Here is a 23,855-nt window from a genome sequence, read left to right on the forward strand (position 1 = left end):
GTATGTTGATATGGCGCAGCCTTTTTTACATCCAGTCTCCAATTAGTTTAGAATGCAGCAGCAGGACTTTTTAACTAGATCAAAACACAGACAGCACATTACTGAGATTCCTGCCTCCATGCTCAGTTTCCCTGTTAGCTGTAGACTGAAGTTTGAACGCTTGTTCTCTGTTTACAGAGAAGTAAATGGTCTGAGCCTGGTATCTGTGAACTCCTGCCCCCGTACAACACAGTCAGACACCTAAGATCTCCAGACCAAAGCCTGCGTCTGTCCCACAGATACACCGGATTATGAGTGAAACAGCAGAATCGATCATTATTTTTCACTGACTAAAAACACACCATCAGTTCTGGCTGACTTTGTCTGACTTCTCAAACAAACGACTCAACCCCACAGGAAATCCTTTGCTGTGTTTTCAATCCACACCACCTTTGAAAGTATTTGAGGGTCAGGAATATTTGCATATTATAGGTTTATCTTCATTTATGGCAAATGAACATAATCTAATTACAATCTGTGCAGAAGTTTATTATAGAGCTCGTGACCTCCCATCAGTATTTCATTGGAAACTTGTCAAAATATAGATATATACTGAGTGACCACCTGTAGGTTTACAGATGTGCTGCTTATAAGGTTGGAAATCTGCAGTCAGCTGGATGAGGGACGAAACATTTCTCTCACAACGCTGCGTCCAGATGAACTTCCTGGGATTTCCTTACCCGCAGGATTTAAAGTCACTTGTTGCATGCTCCGTTTGTTTATAGATGTATTTAAAGTACTTCTAAGTTTCTGATTCCTGGTTCCTACGTGTAACAAGAAGATATGAGAGATGGGGTGGACGCGAGCTTCAGGGCCATTATGTTGTCCCCCTGTAACATTTCCAGAGTCGTTTGAAGTATAAGGAATCCTACAATCAGAAGAAAGCAAATAAAACTGCTGTTACTTTATGGGTTTTTTTTGAATATCACTCAAACTCAGTTTGTTTGTTTGTTGTTTATGTTTCAAGCTTTAATGTGTTTGAGAGCATTTCTCTGTACAACTATGGGAGTGTGCGCCAGATTTCAGCCCCTAGCTTTGAAAAATGTATTTTTAAATGCCAAAGATGGTGGTGCCAAACTATTGATTTTTTAAGTGTAGCTGAAGTTAAGCTTGACTTTTGAAATCCCATCTTTCTGAGGTCATATTTGACCTAAAACTATCTGCCTGACATGGATTAAATAGTCCTCTGGCTCCACTGAAAATTGTACTTTGAAAATATTTGTATGTGCACATTACAAAGAGCTCAAATTTATAAAGAAATGTATCATCATCCTACATGTTTTTCAGGGAGATCAGAGAGGACCTGGTATGGAGTGGCCCAGCTGAATGTAGACTGTGACTTGTGTGGCTCCTAGTAAATGAAACCATTTAATGATTTGCCAGGTAACCCATTTGAGTTCAGCACTGCAGAAAGAAAAAGTCACCTTCCAGTAGAAGTGGCAGGAAGAGGACAGCTAAAGAAAGTTGTGTTTTTCTCCTCTCAAACGGTAACAGAAAGGTTCGCTGGAGTAAACACTCCTGCTCTCCGCTGTTTGTCTTTACTTGCCTAATCCTGCTGTCATGTTCGGTACCAGTCTCAGGCTGAGTAAAATGCCTGCAGGCTTTGAAAGAAAACCTACAAACGCTTCTAAAAAGTTTGACTTATCTGAGTGACTGCGTCTTCTTTGCTTTCTCCGTCTTCACTGTCCTACTTAACCCTTATTCTGCAGCAAGTTCAAAGAAAGCAGACAAAGAATGAGTGAAGTAAAATGCCGACAGTACTGTAGGAACAGATACCGGAGTGAATAATAAGCAGACTTCGCTCAAGTGAAATGCTGGTTTTAATTGTCACTGCTTCAAGATGCCTCGTCTCTCATTTTCTCCTGAGATGAGACAGGATCAGCCAATCGCTGCAAACGATGTAACACATGGCAGCAGCTTTACCGGCACACAGCAACAATAAACTGCCTTACTGTAACACAGTCCTTTTCTAGTCAAATTAGATGACAGGTTGCCAAGAAAGGTTCGCCGAGATACACAGAGAGATGCGACTGCCAACCAGAACAGCTCCTCAATATGTTTTCATTTTGTGGACACTGAATGAATGCAGAGGGCATTACTAATATATTTTGTGAGGTTTTTAGCTGTGGTATCAGCTGTAGCAGCAACAGCCTAACCAAGGTGATCCTTCTCCAATAATATGTTCCAGCTCTTCCTCGGTGGATCCTGAGGTACTCCCACAGTTCAGACTGGATATATAACCCCTTCAACGTGTACTAGGTGTACTCAGCAGGTGAGAGCCTGCAAAAGCTCCACTTAAAGAACAGATTGGATGGACTGGCAGAAGCCAAGCTCTGTTTTACAGCTGTTATGTGGGCGTATGCATATTATAGAGCTCTGCTTTGCAAAGAAAAACATTCAAAATACTGAATATCCTGCAACACACAAAAAGTTTACTCGGTAGGTGGTTGTAGAAGCAATTTTTTCTCCCGCTCCATCACAAACTGCACCAGTGAGCATCAACAGTCACCAGAGAGCAGGAGATCAAACTGCGAAACAGGCGTTCATTATTCTGGTTGCTACGCAACACAAAGTCTGACAGCAACTCCCAAATTCTCTCCTATTAATGATCTCGCCTATATAAAATTAGGATGTTGTTAAAAATAACATTTACAGTTAGTGCTGCTCTGATTTCACCTAATGAGGAAGATGAAGAGCTTGTGATGTGGATACATGGTGTCCGACAGGCTGAGTTCATCCAGTGTTTGTCTAAATACAGCATTCACTAGATTCACACTCAAGTAATGGACTTTATCTGCTTTTCAGCAGAGCACAGAAAACTGTTTTTCTTTATCAAGTGAATGAGCTCTCTGCACGCTCTGTGAAACCTGCCTGAAAACTGGGTTTCACCTTTGATCAACAACTGCACAGCTTCTAAATGGCGAATGATGCCATTTATATTGAGTAGGAAAGGACTTCTTCTTCTTTGCTTCATAAATTTTGGACTTTATACTCAGAGTCAGACGGACAGACTCATTTACCAAAGCACTAATTATTGTGATGCCGTCTGTCTCTAAAGTCTGTTAATATAAACCACAGGAAAAGAGAAGCCGCACGCTTATGAACACAACTCAGATTGCACTGGCTAGCGTTCAATAAAAGCGCAGCAGCTACATCCCATACAACACACATATCAGGGTGACAGAACATGACAGTGTGGCATCTCATCAGCAAATCCCCCTCGGCTAGCACAAGCACAGGAAGAGCAGAGAGGGAGGAAGAACAGAGGATCCTTGATACAGACTCGCTGGAGCGCTGAGCAGGTGAGCTCGCCGAGTCCTGAGACTTGTCATTAAGCTTTGTGATTCAGACTAACCTGTTACAGTCGTAAAAAAATGTGTTGAAATGCTCGTGCATCTTCAAAAATGCTGAATATAAAAAAGTTCACATTGTTCTTAATTCAATTTTAAAAGTTTCATATATTCTATATATTTATTACAAGCATAGTCATTTTCATTTGATGGCTGTGGTTTATACCCCCTGAATATCAAAATCCTGTAATACTAATGAAAACAATCAATTACTCGTTTTTAATGAAGGCTGGCTCCATCGCTCTGGATGAGAGATGTGGTCAGAGGTTGACTCGTGGTGGGCATGAACGTCGCGGTAATGTCTGGCTTTCTTTGAACTGTTTCCAGCCTGGTATGATTGTACAGCATCTTTAACGACTTTAAAAAACAATAATTGGGTGCAGTTTGAATTTATTTTGGATTTTCTCTAATATGCACAAGGTGAACAGCACTTATACAGTACAGGCTCAAATATATATATAAAAAAAAAAAAAAAAAACACCCAGCGCGCCCCTGCGGGCGGTTTATCCTTCAAGCTCGGGTCCTCTACCAGAGGCCTGGGAGCTTGAGGGTCCTGCGCAGTATCTTAGCTGTTCCCAGGACTGCGCTCTTCTGGACAGAGATCTCCGATGTTGTTCCCGGGATCTGCTGGAGCCACTCGCCTAGCTTGGGAGTCACCGCACCTAGTGCTCCGATTACCACGGGGACCACCGTTACCTTCACCCTCCACATCCTCTCGAGCTCTTCTCTGAGCCCTTGGTATTTCTCCAGCTTCTCGTGTTCCTTCTTCCTGATATTGCTGTCATTCGGAACCGCTACATCGATCACTACGGCCGTCTTCTTCTGTTTGTCTACCACCACTATGTCCGGTTGGTTAGCCACCACCATTTTGTCCGTCTGTATCTGGAAGTCCCACAGGATCTTAGCTCGGTCATTCTCCACCACCCTTGGGGGCATCTCCCATTTTGACCTCGGGACTTCTAGGTTATACTCGGCACAGATGTTCCTGTACACTATGCCGGCCACTTGGTTATGGCGTTCCATGTATGCCTTGCCTGCTAGCATCTTGCACCCTGCTGTTATGTGCTGGATTGTCTCTGGGGCATCTTTACACAGCCTGCACCTGGGGTCTTGCCTGGTGTGATAGACCCCAGCCTCTATGGATCTTGTACTCAGAGCTTGTTCTTGTGCTGCCATGATTAGTGCCTCTGTGCTGTCTTTCAGTCCAGCTTTGTCCAGCCACTGGTAGGATTTCTGGATATCAGCCACCTCCTCTATCTGCCGGTGGTACATACCGTGCAGGGGCCTGTCCTTCCATGATGGTTCCTCGTCTCCCTCCTCTTTCTTGGGTTTCTGCTGCCTGAGGTATTCACTGAGCACTCGGTCAGTTGGGGCCATCTTCCCAATGTATTCTTGGATGTTCGTTGTCTCATCCTGGACTGTGGTGCTGACACTCACCAGTCCCCGGCCCCCTTCCTTCCGCTTAGCGTACAGCCTCAGGGTGCTGGACTTGGGGTGAAACCCTCCATGCATGGTAAGGAGCTTTCTTGTCTTTATGTCAGTGGCTTCTATCTCCTCCTTTGGCCAGCCTATTACCCCAGCAGGGTACCTGATCACGGGCAGGGCGTACGTGTTGATGGCCCGGATCTTGTTCTTACCATTCAGCTGACTCCTCAGGACTTGCCTGACCCTCTGCAGGTACTTGGTGGTTGCAGCCTTTCTAGCGGCCTCTTCATGGTTCCCATTTGCCTGTGGGATCCCCAGGTACTTGTAACTGTCCTCTATGTCTGCAATGTTGCCTTCTGGTAGTTCAATCCCCTCAGTTCTGACTACCTTCCCTCTCTTTGTTACCATCCGACTACACTTCTCCAGTCCGAACGACATTCCAATGTCATTGCTGTATAGCCTGGTAGTGTGGATCAGTGAATCAATGTCTCGTTCACTCTTGGCATACAGCTTGATGTCATCCATGTACAGGAGGTGGCTGACAACTGCTCCGTTCCGTAGTCTGCATAGGCCTGAACCCCCTCAGTGAGATCATTAACAAGAGATATATATATATATATATATATATATATATATATATATATATATATATATATATATATATATATATATATATACATATATATATATATATATATATATATATATATATATACACACACACACACACACACACACACACCGCTGCTAATATTTGGTTAAATATTCACCCCAACCAATCACAGCAGATGGCCCCGCCCCTCCCTGAGCCTGGTTCTGTTGGAGGTTTCTTCCTGTAAAAAGGGAGTTTTTCCTTCCCACTGTCACCAAAGTGCTGCTCATAGGGGGTCATATGATTGTTGGGTTTTCCTCTGTATGTATTATTGTAGGGTCGACCTTACAGTATAAAGCACCTTGAGGCGACTTGTTTGGCGCTGTATAAATAACATTGAATTGAAATGTCCCTTTAACTACACTTTCGGTGGCCATCAACAAGCTTCGGGCATAATTAACGTTGGATATTCAGCAATTCTTCCGAAGAGTTGACAGGTTAATTTAACCAAGTTTCCTGGCACAAATTTGCAACAGTTTTGAGATCAGCGCTTTGGGACCATCGTCCCAGGAACTTAATGTTAGCCTACTTTAGTCCAAAATGGCAGTTTCACAATGTGAAACTGTGGAGGAGTTCAAGTATCTCGGGGTCTTGTTCGCGAGTGATGGGAGAAGGGAGCCGGAGATTGACAGACGGATTGGGGCTGCAGCTGCTGTAATGCGGACGCTGCACCGGTCCGTCGTGGTGAAGAGGGAGCTGAGTGTAAAAGCGAAGCTCTCAATTTACCGGTCGATCTACGTCCCTACCCTCACCTATGGCCACGAGCTGTGGGTAGAGACCGAAAGAACGAGATCGCGGATACAAACGGCAGAAATGAGCTTCCTCCGAAGGGTGGCTGGCCTCTCCCTTAGAGATAGGGTGAGAAGTTCGGCCATCCGGGAGGGGCTCAGAGTAGAGCAGCTGCTCCTCCACATCGAAAGGAGCCAGCTGAGGTGGTTCGGGCATCTGACAAGGATGCCCCCTGGGCGCCTCCTGGGTGAGGTGTTCCAGGCATGTCCCACCGGGAGGAGGCCCCGGGGCAGACCCAGGACACGCTGGAGAGATTATATCTCTCGGCTGGCCTGGGAACGCCTTGGTATTCCCCCGGACAAGCTGGAGGAGGTGGCTGGGGAGAGGGAGGTCTGGGCCTCTTTGCTTAGGCTGCTGCCCCCGCGACCCGGCCTCGGATAAGCGGTTGAAAATGGATGGATGGATGGACAATGTGAAACTAGCTTCACTGTGCAGAGTCACACTGGAGTTAAAACAGTTCATTACGGGTTCAGGTGTTGCTGATGCACACTGTAACCATTTCCCTCTGATTTCAAGGTGACGATACGGATCTTCTTCCAGACTTCCAGGCAAAACTGTGACATATCTGAGTGTAACACATGTGTAGTGTACATTTGTTTGAAATGATGAATTTAGAAATGTCTCCAAGAAACATTCCCAACTTGTGTAAATCTACACTTGACAAGGAGAATTGCCAAAATGTTCTTGTCCATGAGGTGTAGTCAAACTTCTGACTACAACTAGAGTTTTTGTGTAGATTTCTTAAGTAATGGGTAAAGCTGGAATTGCAGTAGCCCAGCAACCTCACTAGTTGTTCAAACTACTCTAACTTCAGTTTCATTGATTACCTAAGATGCCCATTGGAAACCTAGCTCAGAGTGATTCACTCCTAGAACCTGAGCAATTACCTGTTGGCTTTGCTTTGTGACTAGTCCTTCTGGAGCTTCAGGTAGTTTAAAGGTTTTCTAAAGCACAAGTAACTAGAATTAGCTGTGCAGATTTAATGGTTTTAATCTTTGCTCAACAACCCTTGATATCTGAATACAGCTATAAATAGACCTCCCAAATCAGAACTGTACTGTGTAATTGTTTGATTGAGTCAGAAGAACAAAATCATCGACTTGAAGAGACCGTGAGCAGGCAGTGCAGTTTAGTACACGAATGAACGAAAAACATCTACCATTCCAGGTAACTGAGTATTCATGCTAACTTTTTTAATAATTTGGGGATTATATGACAAACCCAACATACTTTGCACACCAGGTCAAACTCAACTATTAACTTTGCTGCACACAAACGACACCACAGATACCACACGGAAATACACAAGTAATCAGAATACTTCAAGGTTACCAACACATGAAGAAACTCAAACCGAGTCAGATACAGCACAGCATGCATCATGCAGTCACACTGAGACACATGGGGAAAGTCTCCTTGAAAACAAAACGCTATCAGGAATCAAAGATTACATTATGTCACCTCACGGTGCGTTTTAGTTCCCCATCTCTCAGATTCTGTTTGTTTTGAGAGTACTTTTATTCATGTAGGTGCAGCCAGTGTATAAACACAGAGACGTGTGGTAATTCATTCTCTGACAGTGTTAGGGGTTACATGGAGAATAAAGTGTAGTGAAGACGTGTCCGGATGGTATGAATGGAAATAGCGCTCAGCAATTTGCAGCCATGCTGACGTAAACTGTCATTTGAGGAGAGACTGGAAAGTTGGTTTTGTTTTCTATGTATAATGTTGCCTTGTTTTGTTTTGCTAAACAGCCATTTTTATAAAAGCCACTTTCCTGAATCGGTTGCTGGCAACAATACTGCTCAGAAAGCAGCGGTGGATGACAGAAAAGCTAACAAGAATTAGCTCTGCAGAGTGTTATTAGCGGTTGTCACCGAGCTTAGAAGCGTCTGTGAGGCACCGGAAGAGACCTGGTTGTGTTGACATCACACATGAGTTGGGGAATATATAGTACGGGATATAATCTGGGAGCTAACGGCTGCACTCATTTCTGAAACAAGATGAATGCTGCAGTTTCTTGAAAAGGGGGATTTTCGCTGGATGTCCCAATTGAGTCAATCTTATTTAAGTAGAACTGGAGTGATAAGGCCAACACTGACTATGACAACAACATTAACACAGATAGCTCTACCAGAGTTGTTAACAAAATGCTGCATTAGGTCTGAATGAGTGAAGAAAGTCACAGCTTTCAACACCTGGTGTAAAGAAGATTACCGATCGTGGCTAAAAGAGACATTTGGTTGGTTGATGGTGGTAGACGGGGAGGCCAGATTATTCTAGTTTTATGTTTTGCGTGAGAGAACGGCCTCTGGAAGTAAGAGAGCTATATACAGACAGCCTGTCAACCACAGATGGAACTAGGTTGGTTTCAAGGCTGGTGGTTGATCTGCTAAAACTGGAACACCTGTGTAAGACTCTCACACCTAAAATGCTGATAAGAATCTGCAGTCATAGTTTTGCAGACTCGGTGCAAGACCTCGTTTTTTTCCCCACAGTAACACCTGACTTGATGCTGACTCATTAAAAATCCATTTCATCTATTGTGCTCATCCAACATCTGTAAAAGTGTCACGTCTGACTTTTTAAAGCAAGAAAACAACATCTAACATCTCAGCCTGGCTTTCATATACTGTGTGGCAGTATATGTTGTTTGTTTGAATCATTAAGCCTTTCATTAACAAGATGGATTCAGGATGTAGTAAACAGATCCCAGAGTTTGGCAGACTAAAAGCTGGTCAGACAGGAAATCTGTAAGGTCACTGGCTTCATTTCTTTGGTAGCATAACTCACACATACAGTACAGCAGGTTTCCATAGAAACTATGTGCACATTACGCAACCATAATGGACACTGCTCGTGCTCATGTGATATTTAGCATCTGACACAAAGAGGAAGGTCTACAGACATTTTTTCCATCCTGGCCGAACTGAAAACTGAGCTGGAAACGTGGTGAGAAGAATATCATGAAAGAAGCTGCTGCAGCACATAATGAAACTTCTCAGCAGTTTCCAGGAGAGTCTGTACTTAAACATGTATGTGTGTATGTTTCAATGTTGGCTTCCTTTATCGTGTAAACTCATGTGCTCGTCTCCTTGTACTGATTGATTGATTATACTAATATATGACTCACAAATATTCTCCAGTTAATTAGTTTCAATCTAAAGTTGTGCTTCTCATTTACGAAATGAAATCTTGAAAGCAAAAAAGTAGAGCAGCTGAGTGTAACTGACTTTAACAGAACGTATTTAGCTCATCTTCTGTTATAGATGGGAGGATATAATACAACACTCGCTTTAATAACTGTGTCCACGTGCCTTCGAATAAACAGCAAGAATGAGCAGCAAATATCGATCAGACTTTATGTGGAAAAGAAACTAAGTCCACGTGAAATGTCTGAAGCTCATTGTTAAGACACACCACGTACAACCCTGCTGTCAGACGTTACCGCTGCTCTGGCTCTGCTCTGCGGAAACCTAAAAATGAATGTTGTTGTATTAACTGATATTTCCTAAGGTCAGACTTTGCATAGAAATGTTTCTACTGAAGGCTGAACCCACACTTGTTCACATTTTTACCACAGTTGTCTAGTGTAGAGCAAAACCTACATATGGTACAAACAGAAGTTTCAAGATTTTTTATTTTGAGATAACAAATCTTCATCAGCTAGAATGATGCGATTTGCTCGATTATGTTATTTGTCTAACCTTCCATCTTTTTCTAACACGTTTACCTTTTACCAAGTAAGCCTGCAATGTGAGAGCGAAGCGCTCTAATAGGGTGATATGGTACTACAAGGTCATTAAGATAAGATGGGGCCTGATTATTTAAGACCTTGTATGTGAGGAGCAGGATTTTGAATTCTGGATTTAACAGGAAGCCAAAACAGGAGAAATCTGCTCTCTCTTTCTAGTCCCTGTCAGGACTCTTGCTGCAGCATTTTGGATTAGCTGAAGGCTTTTCAGGGAGTTTTTAGGACTTCCTGATAATAATGAATTACAGTCGTCCAGCCTGGAAGTAATAAATGCATGAACTAGTTTTTCAGCGTCACTCTGAGACAGGATATTTCTAACTTTAGAGATGTTGCGCAAATGGAAGAACGCAGTCTTACATATTTGTTTAATATGTGCGTTGAAGGACATGTCCTGGTCAAAAATGACTCCAAGGTTCCTCACGGCGTTACTGGAGGCCAAGGTAATGCCATCCAGAGTAAGAATCTGGTTAGATACCATATTTCTAAGCTTTTCAGGGCCGAGTACAATAACCTCAGTTTGATCTGAATTAAGAAGCAGAAAGTTAGCGGCCATCCAGGTCTTTATGTCTTTAAGACATTCCTGCAGTTTAACTCATTGGTGTGTGTTATCTGGCTTCATGGACAGATAGAGCTGGGTGTCATCTGCATAGCAGTGAAAATGTATGCTATGTCTTCTAATGATGCTGCCTAAGGGAAGCATGTATAATGTAAACAGAATTGGTCCTAGCACTGAACCCTGTGGAACTCCATAATTAACCTCAGTGTGTGAAGAGGACTCTCCATTTACATGCACAAACTGGAGTCTATTAGATAGATATGATACAAACCACTGCAGTGCAGTACCTGTAATACCTACAGCATGTTCTAATCGCTCTAATAGGATATTATGGTCGACAGTATCGAACACTGCACTGAGGTCTAGCAGGACAAGCACAGAGATGAGTCCACTGTCAGAGGCCATAAGAAGATCATTTGTAACCTTCACTAAAGCTGTTTCTGTGCTGTGATGAGCTCTGAAACCTGACTGAAACTCTTCAAATAAACCTCTGCAGATGATCTGTTAGCTGTTTGACAACTACTCTTTCAAGGATGTTTGATATAAAGGAAGGTTGGAGATTGGCCTGTAATTAGCTAAGACTGCTGGGTCTAGAGATGCTTTTTGAGTAAAGGTTTAACTACAGCCAGCTTGAAGGCCTGTGGTACATAGCCGATCATTAGAGATAGGTTGATCATATTTAAGATCGAAGCATTAATTAATGGCAGGACTTCTTTGAGCAGTTTTGTAGGAATGGGGTCTAAAAGACGTTGAGGATTATTCTGGATGCTTCTATCAGTAGTAGTCAATAACCCAACTATGGTATTCTAGTTTTTCTATAAAGTTAAATAAAACTGCACTCAAAGATAATAGAACAACAGAACAAATCAGTAATATTTTGGCCAATAGTCACACTTTTTACTGCAGATGTCTTTGTAGACACACTCACTCTGGATGCTCTCATATTCAGGCTATGCACACCATAGAAATCAATATTACCAAGATGAACCTCTCAGGGGGATTCTTAACCAACCAAAACGTTCAAGCTAATAAAAAAATAATCAGTTTCATTAACAACAAAAGGAAAAATTAAATTTTTAAATGTTCTTGATTACTGTGAACATTCGGCTTTCGTTGCTACAGGAGTCCGTTTTCCGATTAAAACTAGAATACAAAAGTGTTGAGCAAGCTTTTATTTCCCATGTGTCTCTGAGCCAAACAAGTGTAGAACATAAAGCCCGACATTTTACTACCAACCTGCAGTCCCACAGGTATAGGATGAAGAGAGCAGAAGTCCTAAAGGTAAAGATAAGAGCAGGAATGTAGAAGGAAACGCACTCACGCACAGACACGGAGCTTAATTAGCTTTACTCCAACTTTTAAAAAGAGTTTTCGTGCTTCTTCACGATTTTGTGTCACTGCACTTTTCTATTTAATAACACAGAACAATGACCCTTTCATCTCAACATATCTCTTCTGCCACTCTTGTTCTCTCTTCTTCTTCTTACCTCTTGTAATCGCTGGATGTGTTCTCTGCAGGTCTCTAAGTCACTGTCACCAGGAACCACGATCAGTCCCAGAGGAATGGCTGGAGATACAGAGGAACAGGACAATTATCCACCAGCACTTTGATATCTACTTATACACTCTGCAGTCCTCAGGACCCTGAGAGTCTAATTCTGGTCATGTAGCAGCGTGACTCAGAGCTGGGATCGCACTTAAATGGTACAAAGTATACATGTGAGCGGTCGGCAGTACTGTGGTTCCTATGGGCCAAACTGGGAACTGCAAACTGTTTCCCCCACTGTAAGTAAACACCTTCATTCAGTTAACGTAAGAATTTAATTTCCCTGTGACAAAACGAGCAGCACAAGCAGGAGCAGAAGACGTTTTCTTTAAAATGAGTCATTGAGTCCGTAAAATGACAACATATTGGACAACTGCACATCAGATGGTTTTCATCCAGGGCCAGAATTTAGTATTTAGTGCCAAATTGATAATGGCACCAGTAACTTTTATTTTAATAAATAAGCCTGACCAAGCTGGCTTCCCATCAGTAAGCCGATGTGGATGCTGAAAGAAAAAAAAGTGCCCCACGAGGCAGCCCAGGCCAGCAGCCTGCACCAGCACAGCACTGCTGGCTGAACATCACACAGCTCATTGTGCTGGAAAAGCTGTCAGACTGCGTGAAGACTTGAACACACACACACACACACACACACACACACACACACACACACACACACACACACACAAAGTCGACGGTTGCTTCACTAACAGCAGCCCAGTGAAAGCTTGACAGGTTCAAGAAAAGTGTGGCTTGTTTACTTTTTTGCTAATTGACTTCTCTCACAATATTTCTTGAAAGCAGGCGCGGACAGCGGTCTATTAGCCAGACACACCTTCAAACAGTCACCACAGCGCTGCTTTCAAAGGCAGCTGCTGCATTTGTAGCCGCACACACTGACCTTTTCAAGTAACAGACAAGGCAAAAACATGTAGAACCAGTAAAACAGGCAGATTGTTTTCCAGGGAAACTGTGAACCTTCAGACAAAGAGAAGAACGCCTTCGTTCTCAGACTGCAGTGTTTACCTCCAGTTAGCCATAATTCCAACACTTCTAAAGATCCCTGCTAGTGTTTGGAAGTGTTACTGCGAACAGTACTACAGCACTGCTAACTTTACGTTTCTATTCTCTTTCTATTGTGCTGTTTTCAGTGGTTTCGATTCAGCAGCTTGCACATTCGCAATTTCTCTTCTCTTTTATTTCCTATTGACTCGGCGCCTGACTGGAAACACAGTCACAGCTTACAGATAATAAGCTACAACTAAAAGTGAGCTGCTGTTTTCACATTTCACAGATGGTAGTAACAATAAATGTAATGAAACCGTATAGTTGTTAAACATCCTTCAACCTTTATTAAGAGTCTCTATTCTGTGCTTAGCGTGCACACAGAGCCACAGGAGTGGCATTGAGATGATACACTGAGCCTCTGGCTATGAAATGTTTTTCTTTTTTGAATCGTCTCCCTGAGTGTGACACATCTACAAGCTGAGAGCAGTGATGGACTTACATAATGAAAACTTCTGCAAGCGAGAACAGAGAACGAGGCATAAAATATGACGCTAATTATCTGAAACCAAAACATGCTGGAAATATATTGAAAACAAAGCAATGAGGTAATGCCACTATGAATTCTTAATAAGCAATGAAAAATATTAATATCGATGTTTCCACTTTGGGCAAAGACCTGCAATCATATGTTGTCTTTGCAAATGAAACACATAAAATTTACCATTATTACCAGTTTACAGTGTTATGAAACGTGCTGTTTGTAACAACAAAGGTAACAGCGCCACCATGTGGTCTGACATAGCACTGCATGTGCACGGCTGCAAAGCCCACTGACTGTAATTGTCTCTAATGAGGAAGATCATAGAGCCGTCCCTTTCTATATTCCTGAAACATCGGAGACGTGCGCTGTTCTCTGCTGTCTGTGCAGCATGAACTGAAACGAGGAGGTCTGACGCGAGCACAGCGATGAGGAACGACTGAGATGGCTGAAAATGAGCATGTTGACCTTCACGCCTCTTCTCCACCTTTCAATCATCGAGCAGTTTTTATTTCCTTGTCAGCCTGAAGATGCTGCTGTCATTCAGCTACGCTACATAAGCCGACGGTTTATTGAATCTCCAAGCCAACTTTTCATTTAATTACATATTTTTAAAAAGTTAGTGATGAACCTGCCACACACCATGTACTCCTGTCTCTACTTCTTTGAGCTGATGTTATCAAATTCAGTTACTTGCATCCCAGCCAGCAGGAAATTCAGCCAAATTCCAGGTGTTTGAGTGTTGTGTTGGCCAATCAGCAACACTTTACTTGATAAGTGACAATACAGCCACGAGACCAGAACCCATACATGAGATCCAACAGTACTCTTGGTACAGTGTCCTCAGCTGAGTCCCTGGATGTTGACTGAGACGGATGAAAATATTTGTTTGGCAAACAGCTACAGAAAGCATGTGGCAGGCTGGGCTGTCCCGCATGTTAAACTGAAGGGATCCTCAGTTATCTGGCAGCCTCATAATAGTGATATAAATATTATTGTCCTAATAACTTAGACATACATGTCTGTGCGGATCAACCCAAACTGAGTAACTTCATCATGTTATAAACTTCCAGTAAGGAAGCCACGGCATATTCTTGCTAAGTACAGGTCATATGATTAAAAACATAGGAATATTTGTGACATTATGAGTGAAGCGTGCATATGAAGACAGAAGCAGAATGCGTTCACAGCGTCAGCAATGTGACCGAGTGGACACACAGATGTTAGTGAGGGTGTCTCTCCTTACATGCTTGCCGTAGTTTGTCCTTGTCGTAGTGCAGAGCCTCGTAGTCACTCATGCTGATCCGGCTGACTCTGATCCTCAGCCTCTCCGGGACCGGCTGCTGACTGAGACACAAACACGGCCCAAAGACTTTTAGCAAATGCTCAGTGAAACCCGCACGTGTCATATAACGCACGCTGCTCACAGGGTTGGATTTGGCTGCTGCTGCAGTGAGTGACTAAAAAGAACGTACTCGTTGAGGTGTGGTATAGAGGTTCGCCGTTTGGTTTTCTGAACCATATTGGCCTGGTTTCTGAGGCTGATATGGATGACTGATGGAGCAAGTCTGCAAGGTTCACCGTCCACCTAAAAGCAATACAAAAGCAATAGCCTCAATCAAAAATGCAATCAGCTAAGCAGCCCACAGATTGATACCCAAATGTACTTAGACATCAGCAGAAGACCGAGGTGTTACTTGAGAGCCAGTCAGTGGGAACGATGGGTACAAGTGTAAACAGGAAGCAGGTTCAGTGACAGTGCTGGATGTTACCTCAGCCCAAAGGTGTACATTCAATATTAAAAAGCACATGGCTACAGAACGAGGCTCATGTGCACCATTTACCTGCACCGGGAGAGGTTTAGTAGTGGTGAGGATCACTTCTCTGCACTGGTTCAACCTCTCACCATGACCTCCAACCTGAAGAGTAGCCTACACACACACACACACACACACACACACACACACACACACACACACACACACACACACACACACACACACACACACACACACACACACACAGGAATACAGTGCTTTTACACAACACTCCCACTTATGGGGGAAGTTTCAAATCACTACGTCCAATTAAAGCTCCTATTAAAGAGCTCTGCATCAAAGGACTTCAGCTGTACAACATAATAATAATAATAATTATGTAATAATTAGGACAGATCCTTGCTTCTATCAGAAAACGTAAACAGAAAAAGCTAAATGTAGACCTGTCCCATCGAAGTGAAACTCTAAGTTCAACCAGGAGGTTCCACCTGAAACATCTGCAGGCCACAACAAACATTACCAGCTGGTTAACTAGTGAGTTTAAATTGGCCATAGAGCTGAATTCAAGCGTGAATAGCAGCCTCTGATAATAAAATAACCTGACGTTGACGTATCAGGTCAGGAGAATGTGCTTCGAGCTGATTGGTAAATGACCACATGTTACAACCAAGGATACAGAAGAGCATCTCTGAATGCACAACACACTGAACCTCGAAGCAGCCGGGCTATAGTAGCAGAACACAGCTTTTGCCCCTCTATCAACCAAGAACAGGAAGTTGAGTGTACAGTTTGCAAAGGCTCACACTGGACAGCCAGACTGGAAGACGATGCCCGGCGTGATGATTGATGACACAGTGTGGTGTAAAGAACAAAGAGCACAGTTCCATCCTGCCTGGTTTAAACCGTTCGAGCTGCTGCTGGTACATATCCCCTCGCCACCCTTTGGGTCCCAAGTTCCAAACAAGCACTGTTTAAACTCCACAGCCTGCCAGAGTATTGTTGCTGACCACGGGGTCCTCAAACATGAAGGTGGGTTCACTGTACTCATCAGCCCCACAGCACCTTTGTGATGTACTGAATGGGGTTTGGGATCAAGAACAGGCAGCTGACAGATCTGCAGCAGCCATGTGATGCTATCATGTGAATATGATGATGTTTCCATCTCTTTGCTGTATCTATGTGGTAGTAGCAAGGTGTACCTAATAATCTGTCATAATTCTGTAATTATGACAGATTTTTAGATGCGTTCTAAATCAAAAACAAAACTGAACACAAGACAAAGGCTCTCAGGTGGGAGCTGGTCATCCTCCTTTGTAACCATGGTTACCAGGACACAGAGAGAACGCCATACCAGTGAAGTCATTGTGAATCCGATAACTTCGATGTATCCGTCGTCATGGCGTTGAGGTTCAAAGTCATGATGCTCACTGGGGTTACCCCACGGTGTGGTGCCTGCACAATACCTGGGAACACAACAAGTACCATCACGAACACAGAAACACCTGCTTCAACGTGAGTGTCCAACGCTCTGTATTTGTTTGAATGAACGTTGCTCAAACACCACAGCTGCAGTTCTCTTATGATATTTACAGCTGCTCTGCTTCTCTTTATTCTGAGTAGGAAATGTGCCTTTGGACTCTCGCCATTAATGTAACAACACATGACAAACACAACATGCTTTTGTAACCAAAGCTCTCCTGATAGGGCTGACTTAGGATCTAGCACCCTTTACATTTGTTAATGCTGCACACCCGGCAGCCTGACTGGCATGTATGTCTTTGTGTTACTAGTCACAGCTTACATAGATGGTAATGTGTACAACTAGCAGTTTTCTGTCAGTACACTGACTGACCTGGGGATGTTGAGGAAGACCAGGCACTGTAGCTTCAAGTCCTGAACCTTTGATGTTAAATCTGTCCCATCACACTGCAGAGGGAGACAAAGAGAGGAAGAGAGATACAGATGGACTTAAACTCATCACTTTGGCATCATCGTGGAAAAAGTCCTAAAATGCCAAAGAGAAGCACAAAGACTAACCGCCTCACTCAGCTGATCCTTACTCACACTTCCCCACATAGCAAAACTGGTATGGCCCGGATCCAGCCCACACAATGTGCTTACACATGGCCCACATACTGCAAAGAATGACGGCCCTTTGGTGGCCCAGATCAGGTTTGCCAGAGGTGGCCCACACATAGGCCAGCACAAGGCCAGTTGCAGACACACTGGTGGTCCTGAGCTGGCCCATGTGTGGATTACCTCTGGCAAACCTGATCTGGGCCACCAAAGGCAGTATGTGGGCCATCTGTAGGTGGTGTGCAGCCACGGGCCAGTTGCAGACTCACTGCTGGCCCAGATGGCAGCCTAATCTGTGCCTTAATCAAGCCCTGTAATAACAACATGCACCAGAACATGCATAACAGTGCAAACATAACATGACGAAACTCTGTTCAGACAGTGAATGGACTGATTCTTATATAGAGCTTTTTTACTCTCCCAATTACTCAAAGTGCTCTATACAACATGCCACACTCACCCAATCACACACTTCCTCTTATCTGAGTGCTCCATAAACCTCTGACTGGGTGTGTGCACACACTGCAGTTACCAATGATAAGTACTCTCTTGCTTGGGCCATACTCTACTGTATCTGAATACGGTGTATAAGATCTGAATCGGACAGACAGAGGTTTGGCTGACAGCTACTCACCACCACCTTGATGTGCTTTGACAGGTCTTTGGAGCTTCCCATCAGGAAATCTGAGAATGCCGTCTGTGTGAGACAAGCAGGAGTGCATCATGAAATCAAAGCAGGCCCTTATTCTTTGCTTATTGGTTGCACCAGTCACACAGACATGATTGACTGATTGGAACAGAGTTTGAAAAACGAGCAGTGGTCCTTTAAGTTGGATCATTATTAAAGACACATGCTTCCAACATGATTTTAAACTTGAGGGTAAACTCACCCCAGCATAGAACATCTTATTCCTGAAACGACTGTTAAACTTCTCTGGGTTGGCCTCTGAAACAGTCACAGACAGTAAATGAAGCACATGCAGAGCCACCAAACAACAAGTCAGAATGTGAATCTTTGTGTCACAGTGGTGTTTGTACCTCTCGACTCGTGAAATTCAAGAGTCACATGGGCATCAAATCCAAGGCTGAAGTAATTGTTGAAAACATCCAAAGGAAGCTGAGACCATGCAGACACACACACACACAGGTTAGCTGAGGTCACATTGGTAAAGTCATTGCTTGAGAGTGTGTGTGTGTGTGTGTGTGTGTGTGTGTGTGTGTGTGTGTGTGTGTGTGTGTGTGTGTGTGTGTGTGTTGTAAGGAGCTTGGAAAGAAAGCATCTGGAGTTCTTTACATTTCTTGAAGATGTTTCACTTGTCATCTGAGAAGCTACTTCAGTTCCAAAACCAAATGGTAGAGAGTCCCAGGTTTGTGTGCGTGTCCGTGTGCGTGCGTATGCACTGACCTTATCAGTTTGCTGTTCATCTGGCTCAGCCCCTGCACTGTGGTTTGGTTCAACCAGGAGGTTCCACCTGTCTAGCTGGACAACTGTTCCCTCCTCCACATGAGACAGGATCTTAGACAGAGGTTCATCCGTGTAGCCCTGAATGCATTCACATACAGAAATGCACGCACAAATATACAGATATGTGACACATTTAAGGAAAGTTCTGAGGGTTCACCTTCATCATAGCATGCTTTCCAGCGTGCAAACATCCGCAGAGCACAAAATTAAAATACATCAAAATAAATAAAAAGCTATGGCCCCTCCTGTGGCTGATTATGTGCCTATGTTTAAGGCACCACCACAAACCAAAATAAATTTGGGGAGAATGTTGTTCCATCCATCCAGCACTTTGCAGACACTTGTAGAATTCATGCCAAGTCAAAGGCTCACTAAAACACTTTGCATTTTTACTTCATTCTTTACTTTTAAAAAAACTGTCACTTCCAAAATCAAACGCTACAGGAGGTGAAACTCAGGGTTAATCCAAACCTATAAACAGACTGGAGGTCAATCTAAACGTAAAAACATGGCACACACACAAGAGTTAGAAGACATGATAAATGTTGATACAAAGGAGTTTGACTTCCAGCAGCCAGCGACTGGAGTCTGGATTTATTCATGTTAGATGTGTGTGTGTGTTTCTTAGTTTGTACCCACCCCTCCCCAGTTAAGGGTCCTAGCGAGGTCATTTCCTGTCCCAAGTGGTAACACAGCAACCGGAGGCTGGGGGGTTAATGCCAGTTCATCAAGACAGGATAGGATCCAACCCACCTGGTTCAATGCGCACACACACACACACACACACACACACACACACACACACACACACACACAAAATGACTTTAACACCACAACCGCATTAATATGGCAAATCTCCGTTAGCGAGTTAACGCAGTCTGTCCTGTGCGTGGGCTGTACAGCGCTAACACGTTAACGAGCTAACCACGCTAACGGTTGTTTAGCCGCTTGTTTAGCCGCTTGTTTAGCTTGTCAACATGAGGGGGGAGACAAAGAGCGATTCAAAAGACCACTATGAGTAGAACATTGAGGAAACAGTTCACACTGCACGGGATAGGGTTACCGGGGCCCCACCCTGGAGCCAGTCCTCGGGAGGATCCTCGAGACAAGCGTCTGGTGGTCGGGCCTTAGTCCATGGGGCAGGTGCAGCTCGACAAAGGACATGGGCCCATCCTCCTGTAGGCCCACTACCCGCACGAGGCACTGTTGGAGTCGGGTGCAATGTGTGTCGGGTGGCAGCCAGGAGCAGGCCCTGGCAGACCGATCCCTGACTACCAAAACTAGTGACTGGGACATGAAATGTCACCTCCCTGGTGGGGAAGGTATAGTCGGGCTCACCTCAATGCACATCTTGGGCTCTGGAACCAGTCTCCTGGAGAGGGGTTGGACTCTGTCTTAGTCTGGAGTTGCCCCTGGTGAAAGGCAGCTTGTATCCCCTTGGCTTGCTGCCTCTACGTTGGGGTTTCTCCCGGTGGACGAGAGAGTTTGCTCCCTGCGCCTACGGGTCGGGGAATGGGTCCTGACTGTGGTCTGCACTTATGGGCCAAACAACGGTTCAGAAACGCAGCCTTCTTGGAATCCCTGGGTGAAGTGCTTGAGGGTGCTCCACCTGGAGACTCTGTTGTCCTACGCGGAGGACGTCCAAAAGTGCACGTGGCACCAAGACACCCTAGGCCGCAGGTCGATGATTGATTTTAGAATCGTATCACCAGACCTGCGGGATATCTTCTGGTCAGTCGGGTGAAGAGAGGGGCAGAGTTGTCAACTGATCACCACCTGGTGGTGAGTTGGATCAGGTGGCGGGGGAGGATACTGGACAGACCTGGTGTAGCAGAGGCCCTGGACCACAAGATCTTCAACTCACACCTCTGGCAGAGCTTCAATAAGTCTGAATGGGCCATGTTCAGCACCTCCATTGCCCAAGCTGCTGCACTGAGCTGCGGACACTAGGCAGTTGGTGCATAGTACGGGTGGAGTACTGATGACTGCAACTGAGAACATTGTTGGGCGGTAGAAGGAATACTTCTACTGCCCAACAAGGGGGACGAGTCGTTTATCTCTGGGGGTGATGTCACTGAGGCAGTGAAACTGCTCCTTGGTGGCAGGGCAATGTGGTGGATGAGGTTCGCCCTGAGTTCCTGAAGGCTCTGGATCTTGTAGGGCTGTCCTGGTTGACACGCCTCTACAATGTTGCATGGAGGTCAGGGGCAGTACCTCTAGATTGGCAGACTGGGGTGGTTGTTCCAACTATAGGGGGATCACACTCCTCAGCCGCCCTGGGAATGTCTATGCCAGGGTGCTGGAAAGTAGAGTCATTCCGTTAGTTGAATCTCGGATACAGGAGGAACAAGGTAATGTTCCTGGTCATGGAACACTGGACCAGCTCTTTATCGGCTCAAGGATACTTGAGGGTGAATGGGAGTTTGCCCAACCAGTCTACATGTGCTTTGAGGACTTGGAGAAGGCATGTGACCATGTCCCTCGGGCCATGCAATCCTTATACAACCGTTGCAGCTCCGCAATAAGCTGGACTTGTTTCCGGTTGGTGATGTACTCTGCCAGAGCCACCCTCTGCTCTGCATCTCTAGGTGTAGCCAAGTGGCACAAGGCTTTCACTTTGGAGGTCTCAGAATCTCATCTCCGCTTTTCGCGGATGATGTGGTTCTGTTGCCCTCATCAGGCGAATGGAACAGTTCGCAGCAGAGTGTGAAGAATGAGAATTTGATTTCAGCTTAAATATGCTCCATGTTACACTTTACTTTGCTTTTACTAAGAGACTTTATAGGATATGAATGACATATTTATTGTTTGATTATTTATAATCCAACAGGACTAAACAAAGACACTGGTCAGAAACAGACTGTTCTGTACTACCTGTCTAAACCAATCAAATGGAAGCTAATTAGTGGCTTTGAACATTTTAACTCCTTAGTACAAAAAGTAAGGTTTTCTTGAAGCAGTGCTCAGATGACACTCGTGCATTTATTCTGCCAGTCAGAGGTTCATTCAACTAAATCAACCTGCAGCTAGTGTAGCCTGCAGGGACAGCCCTCTAAAGCGCTCTGCAGAAAGTTGATCACTAGAGATTTTGAGCATAAAGAGCCCAAGTCTCCAGTCAGCAAAGGTCTGAGACTTTGTGATGTCAGAGGAAGAACAGCATCACTAAACCAGATCTCATGAGGGGAAGCCGAGCCGAAAGCTTGAAACTGGAAATCTATCCATCCATCTATCAACTTCTAAATAATATGCAAATTAAATACACATTATAATTCATTTGATTTGTAGTTTTACACTCTGATTAAAAGCAAGAACGGTATAAGCAGGGCTCTGTACTACTATTACAGTACTGTTTTGTCCAAGCATGAGCTCAGACAAGAAGCAAATGTGCACATTTAAAAAGCTTGGTCCAGCAGGTCCTGGGAGTGCAAAAACACTCGTAGCTAATGATCAGCAATTTACCATATTTTCTTATATCTGAGACTATTTTCAAATAGAGGTAAGAGAAATCATTCCGCCTAGTAAATAATTTATTCCCAGGCGGCAGCTGAATGCAAATGCACATGACTTTTGCAAAGTGAACATATTAATGGTACATGTCTGTGTGCATGTGGTCATTCTTACAGTGCCGTCTCCTCCACAGGCCAGTATCCTTAGGTTATGGACTTTACGATACAGCTCCAAACTACAAGACAAAGGTCGATGGTTAATTCAGTTCATTCTAACACAGCAGATATACAGTGGTGTGAAAAAGTGTCCGATTTCCTGAGTTTTTTGGTATGTTTGTCACACTTAAATGTTTCAGATCATCAAACAAATTCAAATATTAGACAAGGACAACACAAGTATCATCTTTGTAGAATTGTTGTAATTCAACCTCATTTGAGGGTTTTTGAGGATGAACAGCCTTTTAGATCGGATGCAGGTCAGGACTCCAAAGTCTTCATTTTGTTTTTCTTAAGCCACTCAGAGGTGGACTCGCTGGTGTGTTTTCGATCATTATCCTGCTGCAGAACAGAAGCGTCTTCGAGGTCACAAACAGATGGCCGGACATTCTGCTTCAGAAAGCTTCAGCAGAACTGATGCTTCCATTTGCTGCAGCCAGGCTCCCAGGTCCTGCCCCAGACCATCACACAACCACCACCAGCCAATTTTACTGTTGGTATGATGTTCCTTTTTCTGAAATGCTGTGCTAGTTTTATGCCAGATGTGATGAGGCACACTGAAAAAATTAAACTTCTGTCTCTTCAGTCCACAGAACACTTTTCAAACTGGGGGTCATCAAGATGTTTTTTTGGCAACACTGAGACGAACCTTTATGTTCCTTTTTGCTCAGCAGTGGGTTTCATCTCAGAACTCTTGCAGGCCAGTTGTGCCCTGCGTCTGTCTTATGGTGGAGTCAAAGTGAGGCCTGCAGTTCTTTGGATGCTTCTCTCTTAGATAAATCGTTACTGTGCTCTTGGGGTAATTTTGGCCAGCTGGCCACTTCTGGGAAGGTTCGCCGCCGTTCCTTGTCTTTGCCTTCTGTGGATAATGGCTCTCATTCTGGTCTCGGTCTACTTCCCTTTGTCAGGCTGGTCATAGTTAAGTGACTTCTTGACTAAGAACAGGTGGTGGCAGTAATCAGGCCTGGGTTTACGCTTCACCACAGTAAACCACATATACCACAGTTAATTTACGTTAAACGAGGGTGGGGTGGAATTTTTTCCCTTTAATAATAAACAATGATAAACAGCTTCATTTAGTAACTGTATTTAGTGTTTACTCATATTATCTTCTGTTTATCTAATATTTAACTTTGTTTGATGATCTGAGACATTAAGGGTGACTAACCTTGAACAACAAATAGGAAATCAGGAAGGTGGAAAACATTATTTCACAC

The 23,855-nt window shown here is 44.1% G+C and overlaps 1 protein-coding gene across 6 annotated transcripts in view; it reads right to left on the reverse strand.

Moving 5' to 3' along the window:
• The window catches only part of LOC146682222 (diacylglycerol kinase zeta-like), a 99,637-nt gene that overhangs the window by 22,114 nt on the left and 53,668 nt on the right, over positions 1-23,855 (reverse strand). For 4 of the 6 annotated variants that reach the window (XM_085449282.1, XM_085449281.1, XM_085449277.1 and 1 more), the window contains 13 exons: positions 22,598-22,658; positions 19,616-19,729; positions 18,917-19,054; positions 18,550-18,628; positions 18,402-18,457; positions 18,146-18,208; positions 17,288-17,361; positions 16,787-16,898; positions 15,502-15,588; positions 15,133-15,245; positions 14,904-15,004; positions 12,053-12,132; positions 11,802-11,840 (listed from right to left, as the gene is read on the reverse strand). In XM_085449282.1, the coding sequence (XP_085305408.1) occupies positions 11,802-11,840; positions 12,053-12,132; positions 14,904-15,004; positions 15,133-15,245; positions 15,502-15,588; positions 16,787-16,898; positions 17,288-17,361; positions 18,146-18,208; positions 18,402-18,457; positions 18,550-18,628; positions 18,917-19,054; positions 19,616-19,729; positions 22,598-22,658 (1,117 nt within the window). The remainder of the gene's footprint in view (positions 1-11,801; positions 11,841-12,052; positions 12,133-14,903; positions 15,005-15,132; positions 15,246-15,501; positions 15,589-16,786; positions 16,899-17,287; positions 17,362-18,145; positions 18,209-18,401; positions 18,458-18,549; positions 18,629-18,916; positions 19,055-19,615; positions 19,730-22,597; positions 22,659-23,855) is intronic. The other 2 variants (XM_085449278.1, XM_085449280.1) reach the window with 1 other exon arrangement.

Source organism: Copadichromis virginalis, linkage group LG23 (assembly GCF_057382275.1).
Source record: "Copadichromis virginalis isolate Kocher_CV1m ecotype Utaka linkage group LG23, C_Virginalis_male_GT1.1, whole genome shotgun sequence".
Classification (NCBI taxonomy): domain Eukaryota; kingdom Metazoa; phylum Chordata; class Actinopteri; order Cichliformes; family Cichlidae; genus Copadichromis; species Copadichromis virginalis.